Here is a 21581-nt window from a genome sequence, read left to right as displayed (position 1 = left end):
TTAGCTTACAAAAGCAAACGCTAAGAGAGAGTGGGGAAGGGAGAAGAAAAATGGGAGAAACGGAGATAAGCAAAGGGCATGTAGGCAGGGAAGTGGAGGCGACGTCTGGAGATTGGCAGCTATTACAAGCAGGCAAGAGAACTATCATTCAACTGCCAGGGCCACAAGCTACCAGTAGAAGGGAATGTATGTAGCTCAGGGTTGAACTGTGGAGTCCCTGGGTTCTCTGAGCTTGGTTGTTTTCTTGCAAACGTTTCCTTACCCGGCTAGGTACCTAGCCAGGTAACGAAACGTCTGCAAGAAAACAACCAAGCTCAGAGAACCCCAAGGTTCTCCACCACCAGCTCTAGTGAGTAGTGTATCCTGGCGGGAGTCCCGCCTGGAGCTTGGACTTTGCCAGGAGCTCGGTAGCAACTAGAAGAGGAACCACCGCAGAGATAGCACCTCATCCCGACCAGCGTTAAGAACTTTTGGAAGGAGGTGAAGGCCACTTTACAGACTAATAGACTTTTTCTTGAACTAAGTCTCGAAGGAGAGTATTAAAGAATTAATTAAGATTGAATTAAGATTGGCCCCCATCTTGATGCTGTTCCGGAAGGCCATGAAGACATGGTTTTGCCAGCAGGCCTGGGGACCCCAAGCTGAAAAGGAGCCGATCAAGTGGTGGTGTTGATTGTGTTTTTGGCCACTGCAGGGGGTGTTGGTGGGTTTTTGTTCTGGGGATTTTACTTTGTAAGTGCCTGGAGTCACTGCGTGTGAGCTGGGCGGCCATATAAATTTCCTAAATAAATAAATAAATAAAATAAATAACAACATATTTACATGGCAAGTCCTAGAAGGGTGGACAGCAATAGTCTATTGTTAGGGAAGGTGTGTGCTGCAATAAAACACTATGTACAGATTTGCTACGGTATGGTGTGTCCAGTCCTTGGAAAGTAAAGAACGCTCACAGACAGCAATAGCACAGGAATCTAATAAATTGCATGCACCACGTGGAATTCTCACCTGGGGGGACACCTGCACCCAGACGCCTCAAAGCTCAGGTAAAAAGAGGAGAGGCGGCGATCCCAGGAAAAATCCAGTAGGCCCATGTTTGTGATTGAGCACTTGCTACATGCCTTGTCATCTACAGTAATACCTCGGTTCACGAACGCTTCTGTTCACGAACAATTTGGTTCGTGAACAGCGTTCCCAAAATTTTGCTTCCATTCGCGAACTCCACATCGGGTGACGAACACGACCCGCGGCCATCTTCCCTGCTCTGACACGTGGTCGTGACTTCCTCTAGGTGAGATCGCGGTCGCAGACACTTGCTGTGAAGCTTTTTGGTGTCGCCTCAAGCAAGGTTAGTGTTCTCTCTCTTCATACTGTACTGTACTGTACTTTGTTTCATATTTTTGTGGTTAAAAAAAATACATATGATTCAGAATGGATTAACCTTATTTACATTGAATCTTATGGGAAAATTTGATTCGGTTGGCGACCGATTCGGTTCATGACCAGAATCGTGGAATGAATTAAGTTCATGAAGGTATATGGTTCCATGAGAAAGAAATGCTGGTGAACAAAGTGTACACAAAAAGGAACTTATTGTCATCTTGGTAACAAATGCTCAGAATTTTGGAAAACAGCCTTTCAAAGTACAACCAACCTTAGATCACACGTAGTTCTTTTGTCACTGGCTGAAGATCTGAAGGAAAATCAACCAGGCAAAGTACCGCTTGTTTTCTTTTTGATGAAGGCCAAATGATTATTGCATCTCAGAAAAATAAACATGGATTTATGGTTAAAATGTGGTACAAAGTTTAAGGATGGAAGAATACTGAAATTCCCACAGTGGAGGAATGGATTGTGAAACTCTCAGAATTCGCAGAAATGACAAAGAAAGAAGAACATGTTTGGTCAGAGGAAAAAAGAACAGAAACTTTTCTGAAAGACTGAAAACCTTAGATGGATTTTTTGCTGAAAGAAGTAACGATGGATTTGAAGATTAAGAAAGACGTGGACTAAACAAGGGGCTAAGGGACTTGTATAACATCTAAGAGAGGAGGGATAAGAAGATTGTAATGATCTGTTGAAAGCCATTCATTTCTTAACTTTAGGGGGTTTTTCCTCTCTCTTTTATTTCTTGCACTTTTTTCTTTTCTCTTTCCTTTTTTCCCTTTCAATTTGTCTTTTATTCTACAATTTTTTTAAAAAAAAAATTTTATTAATAGATTTTACATAGATAAGAAAGAAAAAATATAGCAAAGTATGAAAAAGAAAAAACAGAAATGAAGATAGAAAAAAGAATATTTTTAAAAATCCTATCATCGTATTTGAATCCAACATTTTTTACATACCCTTTTTTATCCGTACAAATCCTTCTTCCATTTCCTTTTTAAAAACATCCAAACTATTGGCAACCATTGCAGTCATCTTCCTGCCAAATTCCTCAAACATTTTCTGTGATGAATCTGGTGCAATGCCCTGGTCTGTAAGTTGTTCTAGTGAACCTCTCCTTCCTTCTCCTGTTTTTGCTTTTTTTTTGTGGTTGCCATTATGAAAAAGTGAAAGTATATCAATTACTAAGGTGAAAGTAAAAGGCAGGCTTCTTTTTTCCCCGTCTCGCTTCTCTCTGTCTTTAATACTTTAATCCCAATTAGCACTCCATAGTTACAGTCACACAGTCTGGCTCATATTATCCTTATCTCCTTATTTTGGAAAATACACCAATTATTTACGTTCCTTAATAATAAACAATCAGCATTCCCACAAAGGTCCAGTTTATTTCTCTGATTAATTTTACTATTTTCAAAGGCACTTTTGTCAGAAAAAAAAATCTTCCGTTTTCTAAAATTACCGTTCCCTTTATCCATTTAAAACTTTCTTGAATCACAATCTTGTTAAGCTTTTTGCTTTTAAATTAAAATCCTTTTAGTATTTTTTTTTCTCTTAATTCCAAAAAGAAGGCAACTCACTGAATGCCTTTGTTCTTTCCTGCTGTTTGGAATATCCAAAAGTGTTCAAGAAAGTGACATTTTTGTGGGTCACATGTCTGTAAAGGCTACACAGCAATTTTGGGTGAATTGATATTTCCTCAACTCCCAAGCTGCTCAACTCCCAATCGACCTCAAGAAATTCAATTCCTGTGGTCTCTCCACGAGGAGCAGCTATCCAGAGTGCAAGTGGGTGACCCCCCAATCTCTCCTTCTCCGGAGAGAATTTTGTCAGCCAGAATCTGCCACCTGGCAGATTTCACTGTGCTGCTGTCCCTGCTCGTGGAGACTCTCACGGGGATGTCTAACCCACCATAGGTCCTTGCCCAGAAAAAATTCTTCATAAAAAAAAAAAAAGTGGTACAAAGTTGTGTGGGAACTAGCAACAGTTGAATGAATATCTAATACAGTAAAGGTGGAAAGGGTCAGCTGATTTGGACATTTCACCACTAAACAGTCAAAATACATTTTTTATACTAAATTTGTCTCTATTCATCTGCCAATTTCTCACGCTACTTTTTGGATTCATTCGTTGGGATAAAGTTGAAGGTTTTGTTGTTTTTATGAGCATGTTGACGACTACATATTTTTCCTGCTTAGTTTTTTTTTGCTAACTGTTTCGGGAAATAAAATAATAGGCAAAAGAGAAGATGAAAAAGCAGCAAAGACAAAGACAGCAGCAGAGGGTTGATGCTCCACAGAGCATTAGTTTATTAAGAAATATGTCCCATCCTGGGAAAGCAAGAGACATGGTTCCTTCCACAATCCTTGCTTATGTGCTCAATGAGAACCCAAAGTAGGCCTGTTGCCGAGTTTTTGCTGGGTGAAGGTAGTACAATTCCTCAATTCTGGGGTCCACCCAACGTGTGGTGTGGAAGACAGACTCCCCCACCTGGGAGAAGAGAGAGGGAAGAGTTCAGCCAGTACTCAAGGGGGATACAGGCAGGTAACGCTGCAGCAAATGGAAGCAAGGAGCAGGGGCCCAATTGCGCAAACAGAACCGGAGTTTCCGCACTGTCTACCCTCCCTTGTTCTGGTACTCTTGCTTGCAAATCAGAGCTGCGGCTCCCGCATCCCAGCTTCTCCTCCTTGCAAGGGAGGGATCAGGCCCTGAAGGAGGGACAGCAGGGTCCAAGTTGGGGAAATGCATTGGGGGGCTCCAAGCCAAACCAGTTCTCGGCTGCTCCTGCATCACCCTGCAGGGACACTGCAAAGGGGTGGGGCTTAATGCCTCATTGAAATGGCCTGTTTAGTCCCACCCCTTTTAGTGACAAGTCAAACGAGGCAGGATCTGGCTCTGGCTGAATCGAATGCGGCACAATTACTGATTCCTCTGGTCGCTTTACTCCCTCCCTGACCAAAAAATCAGGGCTCCAGAGTTCCATGAGATTAATGTCTGCAAAACTGCCTCTGGCCACTCGAGGAGAAAGAGAGCATAGTAGCTCCTTTCTCTGGCTGCCCCAAAATTTTATCTAGGACCACCCCCAAGAATCCACCCATAAATGGCCCATCTGTAGGGAAAGGCCTCCAAGTGTCAAGGGGTGGGGGTGAGGAAGGGGTCGGGGGGAGGGTGCAACAGGAAGAAAGAGAAATTCCTCTTATTACAAGATCGCCAAAGATTCAAACCTGCCAGCCAGGAACATCTTTCATGATCTTGGTTTCCTCATCAAAATTATGACGCAAGAGGCGTAGTGTCCTTCCACAAAAAAAAAGGAAAAAAAAAAGATAAAGGAGATAAAGAGAGAATGAGGATGATCTGACTCACATATATACATATTTGGGGGGGGGGAGTGGAGCAGCCCGGTATTCATGCAAATGAATTCTTGCCTTTGGGCAAACTTACCCCCTGCACAAAGTCAACATGGGGTTTGATTCGGAGTGTCAGTAAACCCAGCCTGCGTGGCCCATAAGCCACGGCAATTTTTTGAAGTGCTGGGGACCACCATATGGTCTTGCACAATGGTGCAGGTGTTGAACACTTATTTAAAAAACCTCACCAGATGTTGACAGTTCAGCCCAAACGCTGCCATATTTTGATATTCTCACGGGAAGAACACAACATCTGGCAAGATTTCTTGTTAAATTTGGGCTCCTGCAGCTACCATCAGGGAATCCCAGTTTCTCTGGTGCTATTTTGCTGATCCTTTTTTACGGCTCAATGCTGAAGGCCCACCTTGCGGTTGCAGCTTAACAAATCTAGCTGAAACACATTATGAATTCACATTTCATGCTAAGTAGCAGGTTGCTATCCTTATCACTCTCTCTGTTCATGGAGGAGTAAACACACACATATTTACTACATGGCATAGGGCCCGGTTACTTGAGGGACCACCTGTTTCTCATAATATCTGCCTGGCCAATTAAGTCCTGCAGGGTTGGCATGCTCTGGGTTCCTTCAATTAAACAATGTCCTCTATCGGGATCCTGGAAGCGTGCCTTCCCTGTGACAGCACTTGCCCTCTGGAATGAGGTTTCCCCTGAGATCCAAATGGCCCCCACTCTGCTGTTGTTTAGAGGCGCCACAAAGACCTGGCTCCTCACTCAGGCCTTTGGTGAGGAAGGGTGAGACCCCTCACTACATCACGCTTGCCATCTTTTATCTTTATTTTTTGTTTTATTGTAATTTCTTTGATTGTTGTGAGCCGCCCAGAATCATTGAGAGCTGGGTAGCGTACAAGTTTAATAAACTATAATATTGGTATGATTGTCTTTGAGTCAGTCTTAACTCCTGGCAACTGCCTGGACAAGTCCCTGCAGTTTTCTTGGAAAAGTTTTTTGGAACTGGTTTGCCATTGCCTCCTTCCCAGGGCTGAGAGAGAGTGACTGGCCCAAAGTCACCCAGCTGGCTTTGTGCCTAAGCAGGACTAGAACTAAGAGTTTTCTGCTTTCTAGCCTGATGCCTGAACCACTACACCAAACTGGCTATTATTTTTTTTATTATCGTTATTAACTTACGAGGGTTTACCTGTCATTGCCATTGAAAACAACTCTGAGGGGCTTATGCTCCATTAATACAGTATTAAGGTTAAAATATAACACCCTTAAAAACCACAGAATCATCCAAGAATTCCCAAGCGCTACTTCTTCAGGAGTCTTAGATGGCCTTTGAGGACAGCCAGGCCTTCACTGCTTTCCAGAACATAGTCAGGAAGGGCCCATCTTTAGTGGAGAATATCCACAGGCGCTGGGTGGGAAGCCCTTGATCAATACTTTCTTCGTTGTCCTGTTTTTCCCAGTAGCGCCCAGCTAGGAGAACAGGGAGAGACCACCAACTATGGAATGGGTCTGTTTTAATTTGGGCTTTGCCTCACATCGTAAGAATTTTTTCCTATCCATATGTGAGGAAGGGTATCAGCCAAGTTGGACTTTGCTTAACAGATAACTTGAAGGCCAAATGATGTTTCCTGGAATCTTGAATAGAAGGAAGTCTTGAAGTGTGTTTGTTAACCAAAGCTATTAAACCCTTAAAAAAAGAATCCAGAAAGCAATATTGCAAATTAATTTTTAAAAAAATAATCCACCTGTATAGTGAAGGGATAATTATACATCCTGATCAAAAAAAGTTCTAGCAAAGGTTTGAAAAAAGAACAAGATAAGAGATCCGAAAGTTCAGGAAAAATAAGCAAGAGTTTTAAATCTGTAGGCTTGTAAATTCAGCTCCAGAGGTTCTTGTCAGCTTAACTACTGTTCATAACTGCAAGCAGTTTAACGAAGATTTATAATCTTCTGGATTCACCCTCCAGGAACAAGCCCCAGAGGAAAATTAGCTCTTCTGTCAAGTTCTTGACAATTAACAGAAAAGAAAATCTCTTTGCAGTCAAGAAGAGACAAATCTTGTTTCTCCTAGTGAATTGGCATCTTGATTCGTTTTGCACCCATCATTAGTGATTAGGTACCATCAAGTCAGTGCTGATTCTTAGCAACCACATAGATAAATTTTTCTCCAGGAGGATCTGCCTCCAGCCTGGTCCTTCAGTTATTCCAATGGTGCATTTACTGCTGCTGTAACTGAGTCCAGTCCCCTTCCTGCTGGTCGTCCTCTTCTTCTCTTTCCTTCTACCTTTCCTAGTATTAGAGCTTTCTCCAGAGAACTGGGTCTTTGCATCAAGTGTCCAAAAAATAATTTGAGTCTGGTTATTTGTGCCTCAAGTGAGTACTCTGGGTTGATTTGTTTGATGATCCATTTGCCTTCTTAGCTATCCAGGGTACTCTATCAGCACCATGTTCACACAGCATACTGTTGTGATATACTTAACCACCATTTATTGAATGAACTATAATTGGCTGAGTTAATATAATGGGGAAAACAATCACCATGGTTTGCAAAACAGAATGGAAGAATAGACACAATGTGCTAAGACAAAGCTAAACAAACTATTTGATGGTTCAGTATGTAGTGTGAAGCCAACTTTTGTGCATTCAGAGAAACATGATGGCTCAACACAGCCACTTTCCACTTGTACATTTTTCATTTATCAGCTGGCTTCAGCTAACACAACTGTTGAACCCAGCAGGACATGGCCTTATATTTCCAATAAATCAGGTGCAGCATCAGCTGTTTTTCCCCATGCCCCATAGATTCACCTTTGTTCTCTTTTGCTCTGGGAAGCAGAACCAACACATGGGAATTGCAGAAAAGCAATTCTGGCTAAACTTTAGGAGAAGCAATGGTTATAAACAGGTAGAAACTGTCTCAGCAACTGGGAAGATGCTTACTGAAATCAAGCAGAGGCTGGATTAATAACTGATGCCATATTTGAATCCCACCTCAGACAGGTTGGATGTCCTCCATGAGTCTTCCAATTCTAGAATCGGTTGATTTCTGCTCTTTGTCCCTATCTCACAAAGTTATTTTCAAAGTTTGGTTGGGACCTGAGCAGTAGCTCATCCTGACATTATTTATTTAAAATATTTATATAGCTCCTGATTGTTATTTTTATTCTACTATTTTACCTTTATAAGCTGGGTTTATTTTTTTTATTACAGTGTAATATTTTATAGTATTGCTTTTATTTATATTTTGTGGCTGATTTGTTGAGTAATCTCTCCTGGAAGCTCACACTATCAATGGAGACCTACGCTGTCTAAACGACACATATATACTCACAAAACAAGCAACACAGTTAAAAAAAACTTCTACTGTACTGAAAAATGGAATAGATTCCCCACTTTGAGAGCTGTTATATAAACCTAACCCTATAGTCTGTAAACTGTGATTTACAGTTGAGCATTATGTGTATACCTAATCAACTATGGTTTGGGGAGTAAACTGATTAAACAAGCCAGGATATAGCCTGATGTGTCAGTCAGCTTGAAACAATGAAAGCTTAATGTTTTTGAAGACCTCAAGCCTCTTAGTATTTTGGAAGTAGCTGACAGTTAAAGAAAGGGTGGTAGATTTGCTTGGGGGAGTGAGACGCCTGCCTCATGCTTAGATTAGTGTTTCTCAACCTCAGCTGCTTTAAGATCTGTGGACTTCAACTCCCAGAATTCCCCAGCCAGCCATGCTTTATCTAAGATAATTAGATAAAAGGAGTGGGGGAGGTAAAAAGTCTCTCAGCACCCAGGCCTAGAGAACTGAACCTACCTTCGGTCCTCTTCGGCCATTAAGAGAGGCATCATTGCTATCCGCGCTTCCAGTTCTTCAAAGGCTAGTTGTCTAGAACAGGCAGGAAAAGAGCAGGGAGGTGATCCATAAAATGAGCCAGGAAAGGACAAGACTGGTTTCCAGGTCCAATAACAAGAGATGTCATTCCCCCTTCAGTAAAGGGGAAATAAACTTGTGGAAAGCCATCCACGTCTCCAAGACCTTGGGATTTCTCATCTCCATTTCTGGAGAATCTGAGACTAGTACAGCAGAATCCTCAACCTGGTCCCTTCGAAAGCTGGTGGACATCAACTCACAAAAGCCCTTCCCAGCACAGTCTAAGGTAGCAGGATGGGAAATACCATACAGTGGTAAAAGAATGATTTGCCCGCAGAAGGCATCAGATTCAAATCCTGGCATCTCTAGGTAGAAATGAGAAACCAACAGAAGAGAACATATGTAGCTTAAGATGGAACTGTGGAGTCCTTGGTCCTCTCTGAGCTTGGCTGTTTGCTTGCAGACATTTCATTACCCAACTAGGTAATCATTCGCTATACCCTAATTGGGTATTACCTGATTAGGTAATCAGGTATCATATTTAACATCTGATGATGTTACCTAGTCAGGTAATGAAATGTCTATAAGCAAACGACTAAGCTAAGAGAGCAACAAGGACTCCACAGAAATGAGAAAGACACCTGTCTGAAATACTGAGGAGCACAGAAAATGCTGAGCTTTAAGAACATTCCAAGCCTTGGACTTGCTTTTCTCCAATGCAACCACAACCTTATCCAGAATATCCAGGAAGAAGGAACATTCCTTATCCCAGTTTAAAGCAGGAACAATAAAGCAAGTTCATCCTCCCCTGAGTTTCTTCAGCATCCACAGGGGGTGGCAAAACAGTGGACGCAGGGTTGTGATGCAACCCCACCCTTTTGTAGATGCTGGTACACAAGGGGCGGTGCTTGCATTCCAAAGCTGCATCTGCCATCTTGGCCTTTTGACAGACATATAGCCCGCCCCCACCCCCCGGTGGGTGCTACTTCCAAGTTCTCTGCCCCTGGAACACTAAACTTCTCTGCAGAACTGTTTCCAGCAATATCCCAAGATTCTCCACATAAAACTTGCTCCACTGATTAATCACTCTGATTTTCTGCAGAACCCCTCATGCACATACAGGCTCCTGTCATACAACAAACTAAGCCAAGATTTTCTTAATCTTGGTTTAATGAATAAACCACAATGAGCAGAGTCCCATAGTATACTGAACCAAAGCCAGACAAATCACTGCATGTGTTAATGTACTGAACAAAGGCATCCCAAGACTGTCATGCACATTTTTTTCAATTAGTTCCCTAGCAAAATCAGCAAGCCGACTTCAGGGGAATTATGGAATATTTTGATGAACTGTGTACTTCAGCAATCAAAACTTCTAGTTTTGCTTAAGTCATGGAAGGGATCTGCTTTCTGGACCAGATGGTGAGATTCCTCTGAATCGGTCAGTTGCAGTGGTGACTAGAGGCAAGATATCCTGGCACATCTTTACTTCTTCCTTCAGAACAATAGATTTGTCCACAGTAGGAGAAGTGAAGGACTAGGATAGTATAGGCCCTCCCCTTTCCAAGAGGTCTTGCCCCACTGATGTACCCAATGTGGTAAATTAAGTTCTCAAGCTTCACTCATGCAACCCGGCTTGGCTAACTACTTGTGACTTAGCATTTTATGCAGAAAATCCAACTCTAATTTTCCTCTTAGTGTGATGAATCAATCCAATTTACTCAACAGCTCACAGCCATGCAAATCTTATATGGGGTTTCTATACTGTGTGAAGATGGAAGCCTTTAAAGTAAGCTGAAAGTAAATCAGCTTCTTCCAAGTCTTATAATCCTCGACCACTAGCTGTGTCAGGTGAGGCTGATGCAAGTAGTCACTCAACCTATCAGATTGCAGAACCCTGTTTGGGGAAACCACTAAAACGGAGATGCATAACCCTTTTTTTTAATCCAAGGGCTACACCTGGTCTTAAAGTGGCCTGTAAAGGGCTGTACTGCAGAAGGGGTCAGGACCACAACAAAAATGGAAAATAAATTTCAAGTTATTGATTACTGAATATTTCCTTCCACATCAGACAAGCAATTTGGCTGCCACTTTTGGAAAGAGGTCTGAAGGCTGGGATGGCAAATGTTGTGCAGCCTGCTTTACAATTTGGATTTTTAAAGGTCACGGGTAGGCAGCCCTTCTCCTAAGCTCAAATAAAGGGAATGTTTGGAAACTTACCTTCTCTCCCAGTTCCATTTGAAAATGACATAAGAGCCAAAAACAAAAGCCCCAAGTCCAATGGCAAGAAGGCCATAACCTGGAAACAACAAAGTGGGATCCTGATGATTGTCAGCAGCCACCAAAAATTATACCAGTAAAACCAGAAAAAAAATAAATCTCCAAAGGTGGCTAAGCTTTCACAGACTGTACAGACACCTTATTTTTTTCTTTAGGGATGAAGCTCAGGGAGCTGCTTGCTGATTCCATGACCACACTGCAGCTTTTAATCATGACCATTTCATACCTTCTTGACTGTATTGTATCAGTCATCCTTGTAGGACAAAAGCCTGCATCTTTCTGCAAATAAACAGATATAGAATGGCCCTGGCAGCATACCTCCAAATATAACTACCAATCTGTTCAATAAACAGGTATCTCAGATAATGGTTATGCATTCAATTAACCTGCCATGTGGAGCTGTTTCCAGCAAATATCTGGGGACATTTTGAGAATGGATTTTCAAAATGTTAGGTGTTTGCTCTCAGATGTATTAAGGCTACCAGTCCTGCTCATTTTCAGAAGGTAAACTTGGGGGATTAGCAGGAGGAGCTGCATCCTGACCCTGATAAACAATCACAACTGTAGCACATTCAGCTAGTGAGAGGGGTTTATTTTGAAGTGGCATAGAGAGGAACCCAGCGTGGACAACCTGCTGAATGGGGAGGATAGTTAAGGGATCATCTTCAGAGGCTGCTCTAATGGGGATCCATCAGATAAGCCGGTTGAAAGGCTGAGCCCCCCTTCCCATTTCCTTTTGGCACCTGTGGAGAACCCCCAACTCCCACACAAACGTACCGTCCAGCTGCTCAGCTGGCTTGCACAACACACTCAACCATGGCTTGCTGAATAAACCACGATTGGATGGGTTGACAGCAGGTCCTAAGCTGTAGGGACAAACGACCTGTCCCGGCTCATCCTACAGGCTTAGGATGTCGCGTGAAGGCAGCCACCGTGGTTTGACAAGCACGGCTTGGGACTCCGCATATGAACACAGCCCATGGTGGTTTGTTTAACGGCAGTTCAGCCAGCCCCAGCTCAGGCGAGGGGCCGAGAGCCAGACGCCTCCTGAGGGCCCACGCGCCCGAGTTTCAAGACCCCATCCTCACCCGGGAGCCCCCGTTGGGGCAATCGTCTCTTATAGTCGATTGGTCCGTAGCCGCCCGCCGGCGGCATGTCCTGCTTCACCTTCCAGGCTCCCGCCGCCATCTTGGCAGTGGGCAGCTCCGACCCGACCCGGCGCTTCCAGCCCGAACGCCCGCTCGCCTCTTGTGGATGACGTCACGCGAGCGCCCCAATGAAAGCCGAACTCGCCCGAAGGCTGGCGGTCACGTGACGGGAATTCCGGGGCAAGGGGGCTCGTAGTCGGAGGCTCTGCAAAGCGCGGGAGGGGTTTTCAGCTAAGCTCCGAGCGTTGCAGGAAACGTTTGCGATATGCAGAGTGCTAGTGTTGGAGGGGGTTTTGCAAGGCGGTAGTCCGAGAACGGAAGGCTGCCCGGCCTTTTGTTGAAGGAGAGCAGCAAAGTAAGGAAGAACTCCCCTCTCCTGCGTTCCCAGAGTGTGCTTGGATATCCTCTCGAACCAGCACTTCGGGGAATTGCAAAGCCGCAGCCACAGCCGGAGAAAACGCTAAAGTAAAGGGGCTCCGGAATACAGGCTGATGGAACAAGGGTGGGTGCTTTAATTTATCGCACTTTCTGATCAAGTGCAGTCAAGTCGACGTCGACTCTCAGCGACCACACGGATAGATTTTCCTCAGGAGGATCCGTCCCTAACCTGGTCCTTCAGGTCTTCCAACGGTGCCCCCACCGGCACTGAAACTGAGCCCACCCCGCTCGCTGCTGGTCGTCCTCTTCTTTCCTCCCACCTTTCCCAGCACGAGAGCCTTCTCCAGAAGCCCTTGGGCAATGTGTCCAAAATACAGCTTGAACCTGATCATTTGTGCCTCGTGTGGGTTGACGCTTATTGCACCAATCGATGGTTTATTGAATAAACAATGGGTTTAGCCTGCAAGTCTAGCCAACAACTATGGTTTACAAGCCCTCATTGCACAGTCTCACTGGCTACAGCCCTTGAGATTAAGGCAGGTTATTTCGTAAATAAATTTGCACAACATGTGAAGCTGTGACTTGGTTTGGTTTTCGTGATGTGAATCTAGTTAATAGTGATTTATTCACTCGGGGTTAGGAAATGGTCTTAAAAGTATTGTGTAAACCAGGCTTCTGAGCTAGACCACCCACTTTGCTTAGTACTAATAATATTGGCTAGGATTATACAACACTCTAAACCAGTGTTTTTCAAACTTGGTAACTTTAAGATGTGTGGGCTTCAACATGTTGGCTCAGAAAATTCTGGGAGTTGAAGTCCACACATCTTAAAATTGCCAAGTTTGAAAAACACTGCTCTAAACCATAAACCATATTCACACAGTGTTCTAAGTTTAAATATTGCTTAATATATTGCTTAATACGATTTGGTTTACATTGACATACATTATTTGTCTTGAACATAGCCATTGAAGTATTTGTAAACAGTATTTTACAGCTGAACTTGTACAGATAAAACCACTGGCTGGCCTCAGTCTTCCAGAACCTGAGGATTTCTAGTCCAACTAGGAAACACCAATAACTGAATTTAGGGTTTATTTATTTCTTCAACTTTGGTGGCCACAACTCACAAAATAACTCAGGGTGGGCCGTATAAATATTATTTTTAAAATTATTTTTATTGAGATTTTTGACAATAATACAAACTAAAGTAAAAAGGAGAATGAAGAAAGGAAAGATAGAAGAAAAAGCTGAAAGTGCAAGAAAGAAAAAGTAAGAGGAAGATAAAAAAGAAAAGTAGAAGATATAAAAAAAGATAAAGCAGCAGCTTCCAATCTTCTTCACAGCAGTTATAAGTACAATTATACTTTAACCTCTCTAGGGTTACATCATGACTCTCTTCTTTCTATTGTCTAGCCTGTCGGCCGTATAAATATGATCAATCAGTCAATCAAATTGAAATGGAATAGGCTGGCAACCAAGGACGAAAATCAAAATATTACATCTTAGGGATGAACTTGCTCAATGCTTTGGCCCAATGCCTATGCAGGCAGCCATGTCTTCAGCACCTCACAAAAGGCCAATAAGATCAGGGCCTTCCTAATTTTGGAGGGACAAGTTGTTTCACAGGGCAAAGGGATCTGGGATCTCTGCAGTTTCTGCTCTTCCACTCAGTGATAGCCCTCTTCTTTTACAAGCTGCACACTTTTGAGTGTCCAAATTCCTCCAGTTTTCTGGGTTCATGTAGCACATTGAATTATAAACTACACACAGGCTGGGTTTGCGCAAGGCTGTGTACTAAAATGTGGTCAACTTTGTTTATGGCTCATTAAGTCTGCAGATGCAGCTGTGATGTTAAAAGGCAAGGAAAAAGTACCTCTCTGGAGGCCTGGAAAATATACTATTTAAAATAGTAGGGATCAATCTATTGACTGCTTAACCCTAGAAAATGGAAGGTCGGCCGGCCAACCAACCTGAAGACCCCACCCATGGCAAGGAGACCACCTTTCGTACTTGAACTGGATCCATTCACAAAATACTTGGACTATCAAAAAACCTTATGCTAATGTTCAAATAAAGTCTACCCTTTTGTAAGTTAAAAATAATCTTTATGACAGTCAAGTGTTTATGCAATGGATCTTTGGGGATCTCTGGAGTCCTTGGTGCTAAGCTTGGTTGTCTGTCTGCAGATGTTTCATTACCCAGCTAAGTAACATCATCAGTGCTAGTTAGTGTAGGGTTTGCTCGTTTATATACAGTAGCTTGCCCTTCCAGTGTTGGTGGAGGTATGGTTTTCTCCTTAGTTGGTTGGTTGATTGGTTGAACCCTTGATTGGGGTATTGCTTTCTGCTTATTTGTCTGGAGTTAATCCCTGCTTATCTGGGTGTTGGCTGCTGGAGAATGTGTTACATTTTTTTGTGGTTCCCTTTCATTTTCTCTCTTGAATGGCATGCAAATATGTAAATATGGTTTATCTCTTTGGGAATCAGTGAATATTAGGTCACACACCATGGACCCATGGTTTGCTGAGTGATCCAATTACCTAGATTCACACAACACACTGGGCCACAAACTAACTAAACTCATAATCTAGCTTGTTGTGCAAACCCGGTCTTTAGTTGAGCCATTCTTGTTTACACTAGATAGTAACTGTACTATAGCGTCTCGTCTGGTCAGCGATGGGTAGCAAATCTGTTGTTTCTTATCTTCCACTTTTGCACTGAACATTTTTGGTATGGATGCGATGGCATCTCAGTTCCCCTTTCGCTATGCTAACAGGGTGGTTTCCAAATCAAAAGAAGGAATCATTTCATTCTGCATTGATCAGAGCTCACCTTGAGTCTTGCATCCAGTTCTAGGTACCAGGGGTGTCTGAAAGGGAGGCAAAAAAGTCAAGATGGCAGTCCCAGCCATGCAACTGAAACTCCATCACCTTTTTTTACATACATTGCTACAGACAACCCTGCTGGGTACCACATGTTTAAATATCCAAACTTGAACAGGCAAGAACAGCAGCAAGGAGGATATTCAGGGATCTGGAACAGGTTTTATGAGGAACAGGATATATGGTAACACACTTGAAATACCACAGATGTCCCAAAAGCAGCCACAGCTAGCTGGGTGACTTTGGGCCAGTTGCTCTCTCAGCTCACCCCAGCTCAGAGAGTTGTGGTGGGGAAAATAGGAGGGAGTATTATGTTCAGCGCCTCGAATTTATAAAATAAAGGTGGTACATAAATCAAATCAAACAATATCCTATTCTATATTATCCCAGAGGGCAGGACACAAAATAGTGGTTTTAAATTACATGGAAGCAGATTGCAGCTAAATGTAGGCACAACTTCCTAACAAGAAGAGATCAGCAGCGGACTCATCGATTCAACGAGGGGGTGAATTTCCCTTCTCTGAATCCGTTCAAGCTCAAAGCTGGACAACTGTCTCTTGGGAATGGTCTAGCTTGAATTCCTGCACTGTGCGGTGCCCTAAGCGGCTTCTTCCAGTTCTCTAACAGGACTTGTCAACCAAAGAACTGAATAAACTAGGAAGTGATTGCCAACGGTTAAGGGGTGTGTGGTGGCTAGTCCGTCTGTCCCTCCCTCCCTGGGCTTAGCAGTGCATCAGCTATTCCACTCCATCAGACTGTGAAGCAGATGAAGAGCCGGCACCTTTGGCGCCTACTGTACATCAGATGTTCACAAGTTTCTGTAGCTTTATCTGCCCACGTAAGCTCCCTTGGTTTAGGAACTGGAATACAAATCCTCATAGGATGCTGCCAGCCTGATGTTCACGAGCTGTGAAATGCTCAAGTTTCTCGAGCTCACTGCTATTTGTGCACAAGAACTGCCCCAGAACATTTGGCATCAGCTTTCTAAGACGAAGCTGATGGACAAACGCTAGCAATTAAAATTGCTTGATGACTTTTCTTCTCCAGATGTGCCATATGGCAACATCCATAGTCTTGAGATAGCATAACACTATCGGCTAGGTATTGTTTTAGACCAGTGTTTCTCAACCATGGCCGCTTGAAGATGTGTGCAAGGCTGGCTGGGGAATTCTGGGAGTTGAAGTCCACACATCTTCAAGCAGCCAAGGTTGAGAAACACTGGTCTAAAACAATACCTAGCCGATAGTGGGTGTTGAAGTCCACACATCTTCAAGCGGCCAAGGTTGAGAAACACTGTTTTAGACATAAAATAAGTACATAAGTACCAAATGCCTTTGGTTTGTGTCACTCAGGGCAGCTAGCTACACTGATGGACAAAGGCACATTGGGAGAGCAAAATTAGAGAAATCCAGCAAATGCCTTTCTTAAAAAATCCATTGTGAAGGATGCCGATGCAGCCCTTTGAGGATTGGATCCTCAAAGGATTGAAATGGGCTATAAGAATAGCCTTGAGGAACAAGAGTTAGAGCTGCAGCCAAGACAATGGTCAGATAAGAAAAACCTTGAGTTCCAGGCAGAAATGTAATTTGAGAAAGCGTCTCAGACTTGACCCTCCCTAGTTCTCTTTAGGATCAAGGCAGGGAGGTGAGACACACATTCAGACTTGCAAGATTCTGCTAGAGTAACCTTATAATAAAAGTAGTATTAGCATTCATAGCTTTGGCTTCCTAGTCTGGTCAATCTCATAGGGCTGACAGTGATTTAGGTTATGAGTGCGATAGTCCCAACAGACTGGAGCAAGGTTGATCCAGGGTCTATCCATTACATCTCCATTCGCTTAAACACAGAGCCTTGGCAACTTTAAAATAAAAACAGATAAACATTGCTGCTTTTGTTCCTATGAATCTGTGTGGTTTTCAGCTGTTTCATTTCCAGTTTGAAGCAATCCGCTACTAAAAAGAACATTTACAGAGCAAAAACATTCTTGAAAATGTTTTCAAAAACTCGGCATCAGGAAGACATCAGGACGTGACTTGGAAACTAACAGGCACATTTTCTGATCCTGACCTCCAACACTTAGGGATATGCTGTCTCTGTCCACGGAGGTTCAGCTTAGCTATCATGGCTAACAACCTACACAGATTTCCCTGCTCCGTTAATCTGTTTGCCGGTTCCCTCCCATATAACGCTCTAAAGCAGGCTTTCTCAACTTTTTTTTTTTTTTTTTTAAACCTTGGAGGAACCTTTGAAATAATTCCCAGGTTTCTGGGAAAAATACAAAACTTCACAGTATGCTTCACTTCCAGCCTGTAGAATCCATGTTTTGTGTGTACAGCAAGAGCAGAGCAGCAGGCCAGCAGCTGAGTTGCAGTATGTAAAAAGTGCTAGCGTGGCACGTGGAGTTTAAAAAAAAATGCTTATTTTCCAATCGCAGCCTAGGGTTATTTATTTAAAAGATTCATAGGGCTGCCCATCTTAGACTACAACTCTGAGCGGCTCACAACAATAAAACCATAAAAGCTGTGAAACAAAAATGATTGCAGATGAGAAAGGCTGCTTTAAAGCCTACAGGCTTCTAATCCTTTGCATGCAATTGTTATGCCCCAGTGATGCTGATCTTTGATGCAAGTTCAGTGTTTTTATTATGACCCTTCAAAAACCCTTATTCTCTACTTTCCATCCTAGCCAAGTTCCAGACAGATATGCATATACAAACATACATGTGTCCCTAACAATCACCACTTTATTTACCTTTGTTAACAAGGGACAATGTCAGAAAGCTCTGCCTATAGCAGTATTTCTCAACCTTGGCAACTTTAAGATGAGTGGACTTCCAACTCCCAGAATTCCCCAGCCATCCATGCTGGCTGGGGAATTCTGGGAGTTGGAAGTCCACTCATCTTAAAGTCGCCAAGGTTGAGAAACACTGGCTTACAGTGTTCAGCTGTATTTGAAGTTTCCTCAAAATTAAATGAACATTGTCTTTTTCTTAGCAGTCATCACAGAAGAATAATCCTTGTTTTCTAGGGCACCTTGATCACCTTTGGATGCCTACCTTAGTGATATTTAAAATATAATCCCCAAAGTGATGACGTATCAAAGTCTGGTGAGCTCAACATGAGGCTTAAAAGATCCAACACAGGAGTTGCTTCAAGTTAAGATTTATTTTTCTGGACCTCCAAAATTTCCTGGACAATTCCAACCCGATCAAGAGTTTTCTGACACGGCTGGGTTTTTCATCTTTTTAAAAGGAAATGGCTTTTGGAAACACAGGTTTTGCCACCCCCACCCTCCGCCTCTCCTTTTTTTTCAGGTCTATCACTGTTGGTCAAACTGCTCCAGCTTACACTTCACAACGGCAAACCAATCCTTTCGGATTTGTAAGTAATCCAGGTCCTACACAAACAGCAAGGCTGGAATTTCAGAAAGGCAAACACTGATTCACATCAAGTCTAAGGCAGACCGATGTGAATTGTGAAAATTGTGGAAATGCCAGAGAAATCTAACAGTACGTCTACACTACAGCTTCAAACCAGTTTCAGGTCTATTTGACCAATCAGGGAAATCTTGGGGTTATTTGGAAGTGACATGGGTTCTTTAGGAGACTAGAACTCCAATTGTTTATACTGGCGTCAAATTCTTTACAGAACTGAAGTGCGAGAGAAAGAAATGGTAAATTAAGATATCCTAATTTTGGGTGAAAAATCAATCAGAATGCATTTAAAGCCCACTAAATTCAAACAGAGGTGAGAGTGGAGAGTAAAGCAATAGCTTTGGTGTACAAACAAAAGTAGACCCCACCATGAACATCGAAAAACCAACTAAAATTCAGTATGAAGAGCTTTGAACAGAAAAAAAAAAACCCTATATGCTTGCTATCCACCAGACTGTAAAACATTAAATCTAAATACTCATGCTTACAGAACAGGAAAAAGGGGGAATTAGAAGGAACTTTTTATTACAATGCAAGAGCCATAATTGAAAAGGGAGCCCTCCCTGATACAGCAACATTTGTTTGTAGGTCTGTTCTTAAATTAGGTATCTCACTTGTAGCTAACAAAATACCTGACCCCGGCCCCAAAAAGGTTTGACTGCACAGTATTAACCCCCTCCCACCCTGCTTTATATATAGTCTTATATATATATATATATATATTTATTTATTTATATATGCATTTATTTATATATAATTTTTTGCAATGAACTCTTATATCAGCACTAAATCTAGTACCAATATGCTATTATGAATAGTTATAGAAAGGTCAGTACTTCTGCCTCTACAACAAAAATAAGAAAATGGGATAGAAGGGGGAAAACAAAACAAATATGATTCTTCCATATTGAACTGAATTTGGCAGGGAGGAGCGGGGGGGAAGTGCGATTTAAAGCAAACATTAGTCAAGATGTTACTAGCAAAGGGGAATTACATTTCTAGGGATGAGATTGGACACACCAGAGACAACAGCTTTTTGTACCCATGTTGTGCTTATAAGCCAGACAGCCTGTTTTTCTCTGCACTAGACACCCTCTACTTGTGCTCCTGACTGGGAATTATGGGAGCTAAATCCAACACATATGGAGGGCACCAGATCTATAACTGTTCACCTTTGTGAAGGCCATTTTCCCCCACAACAACTGGTAGCAAGAGAGATGTGGACTTTGTCTCATGGTGTTGTTTTTATTTATTTCTTTTTTAAAACACAAAACTGATTACTTCTCTGGTCCCTTCTGCTCCACATAACTAAATTGCACACTGTTCTTAGATAGCCAAGTAAAAACCTTTCTAAAAAAATGAAAAGGGGGAGGGAGATTCAATCAGATGTTGCTTTTTGTAAGAAAAAAAAAAATATTCATCTCCACACTGCTCCCTTTTCTCTTTGGGAGCATTAGACTATTTTTTCTTATTTTGTTTTTTTAAAAAAACTGTTCATTCTGTTCAGATTGAGGAGATTCAATAGAGCTGTTTTATATAAACTGTCCAGTAATTCTTTAAACCATCAAATGTCCAGGGCAGAACATCTGTCTGAAACAAGATTCTATTAAAAAAAAAAAACAGAAACAGAAACAAAAAGATGCACGCCCTGTGTTCAGTTGCTCCATTTCTTCTGGCGGTGGCAAGTCCGTTTGCATTTGCTTGTAATATAAGTTATTACTGGATTAAAAAGAAAAGAAAACAAAACCTGCAAACCAAACACCCAACCCCTCCCTCCTGTTCTCCTTTAGAAAAGGGCCTCCTTGGGCGAAAACAAGGCCAATGAGGAAGCCAGTCCACCTTTCCTGATTTTTTTTCACTGTTGTCAGGTCCCACTTCTGCTTTCTGTGAATAGGTGAAGTACATCCTTGATCACAAGGGACTATTGTATGATCAACCAAAGGAAAATTCAGCTAAGGTAACTAAAAAAAAGAAGAAGGGATGTAGGGAAGGAAGGGACTGAGACCAGAAGCAGCTGATCAAAAAAACAAAAAAAAACAAAACAAAAAAAAACATAACCCCCAAACTAAAGAGACAAAATACACAGAGAAAATAATAATATTAAATTGAGATCTTCCTCAGAGATGGCCTCAACCATCAGCCAAGAAAAAAGTTGCAAGGATTTGGTAGCCTAACGTTCATTACCACCCTTTCGAGCGTCCATTCTATCCAGCAGGAAGCAATGTGGCCCCTGATGGGGCTGGCAAAAAAAGTAAAAAATAAAAAAGCCTTCTGACAAACCCCACGGGCAGATCCAGTTAGACTTGAAAGCGGCTTTTCCACTGTGTGGAGGGATTTCGGGGGAAAGGAGGGCAGAATCAAAAGGGGTGGGAAGAAAAAAACAAGAAGACGAAATAGAAAAATTGAAGTCTTCCACTCAGGGCGGAGGTTCCTGCGTTATTTCCACGTGGCAGACTGAGGGATGGACCGTGGAGGAATCATATCCAAGAGATATTCACGCTGGCGATCTACGGCCGAGGAGGAAGTTTTGTGCACGGTGAGACTAGGATTAACGAAGTTCAATGTCCCGCCTGGAGAGAGGGAACACAAAGAATGCAGTGAAACGAACTCTCCGGTAAATGACCAGTTTCCCCCTCTAATAGCAAACTTGGCAGTAAAGATTTACAGTCACTTCCCTTACTGGCCTTCCCCAGATGTATCAAGATGGCCATGTCTTAGAATTCCCCCATAGAACTGCATTCCCAATAACACTGGGAAACAGCCAGGTTGGGAAAAGACATAGTTCTTGGGGACACAGCCAGAATAGAATAAATGTGCTTGGGGAAATCTTAGGGTT

General features: G+C 42.5%; 2 protein-coding genes across 10 annotated transcripts in view; both read right to left on the bottom strand.

The window, feature by feature from the left end:
* Positions 1 to 3660: 3660 nt before the first annotated feature.
* On the bottom strand, positions 3661 to 12152 carry NDUFA13 (NADH:ubiquinone oxidoreductase subunit A13). The gene is made up of 5 exons (XM_007431468.3): positions 11991 to 12152; positions 10843 to 10921; positions 8566 to 8637; positions 4605 to 4674; positions 3661 to 3870 (listed from the first exon to the last, which is right to left on the bottom strand). The coding sequence occupies exons 1-5, from the start codon at positions 12088 to 12090 to the stop codon at positions 3751 to 3753; spliced, it is 441 nt and encodes a 146-aa protein (XP_007431530.1). The 5' UTR covers positions 12091 to 12152; the 3' UTR covers positions 3661 to 3750.
* Positions 12153 to 18243: 6091 nt separating this feature from the next.
* Positions 18244 to 21581, bottom strand: part of GATAD2A (GATA zinc finger domain containing 2A) — an 83756-nt gene continuing 80418 nt past the window's right edge. For all 9 annotated transcript variants that reach the window (XM_088149442.1, XM_088149443.1, XM_007431469.4 and 6 more), the window contains one exon: positions 18244 to 21315. In XM_088149442.1, coding sequence (XP_088005568.1) covers positions 21182 to 21315 — 134 coding nt within the window. In that variant the 3' untranslated portion in view covers positions 18244 to 21181. The remainder of the gene's footprint in view (positions 21316 to 21581) is intronic.

This window comes from Python bivittatus, unplaced genomic scaffold (genome assembly GCF_059951505.1).
Source record: "Python bivittatus isolate LINGU-HERP-01145 unplaced genomic scaffold, Pbiv_v1 ctg000580_np1212, whole genome shotgun sequence".
NCBI classification, from domain to species: domain Eukaryota; kingdom Metazoa; phylum Chordata; class Lepidosauria; order Squamata; family Pythonidae; genus Python; species Python bivittatus.
The sequence above is the reverse complement of the archived record's forward strand: the minus strand, read 5'-3'. Positions and strand labels throughout refer to the sequence as shown.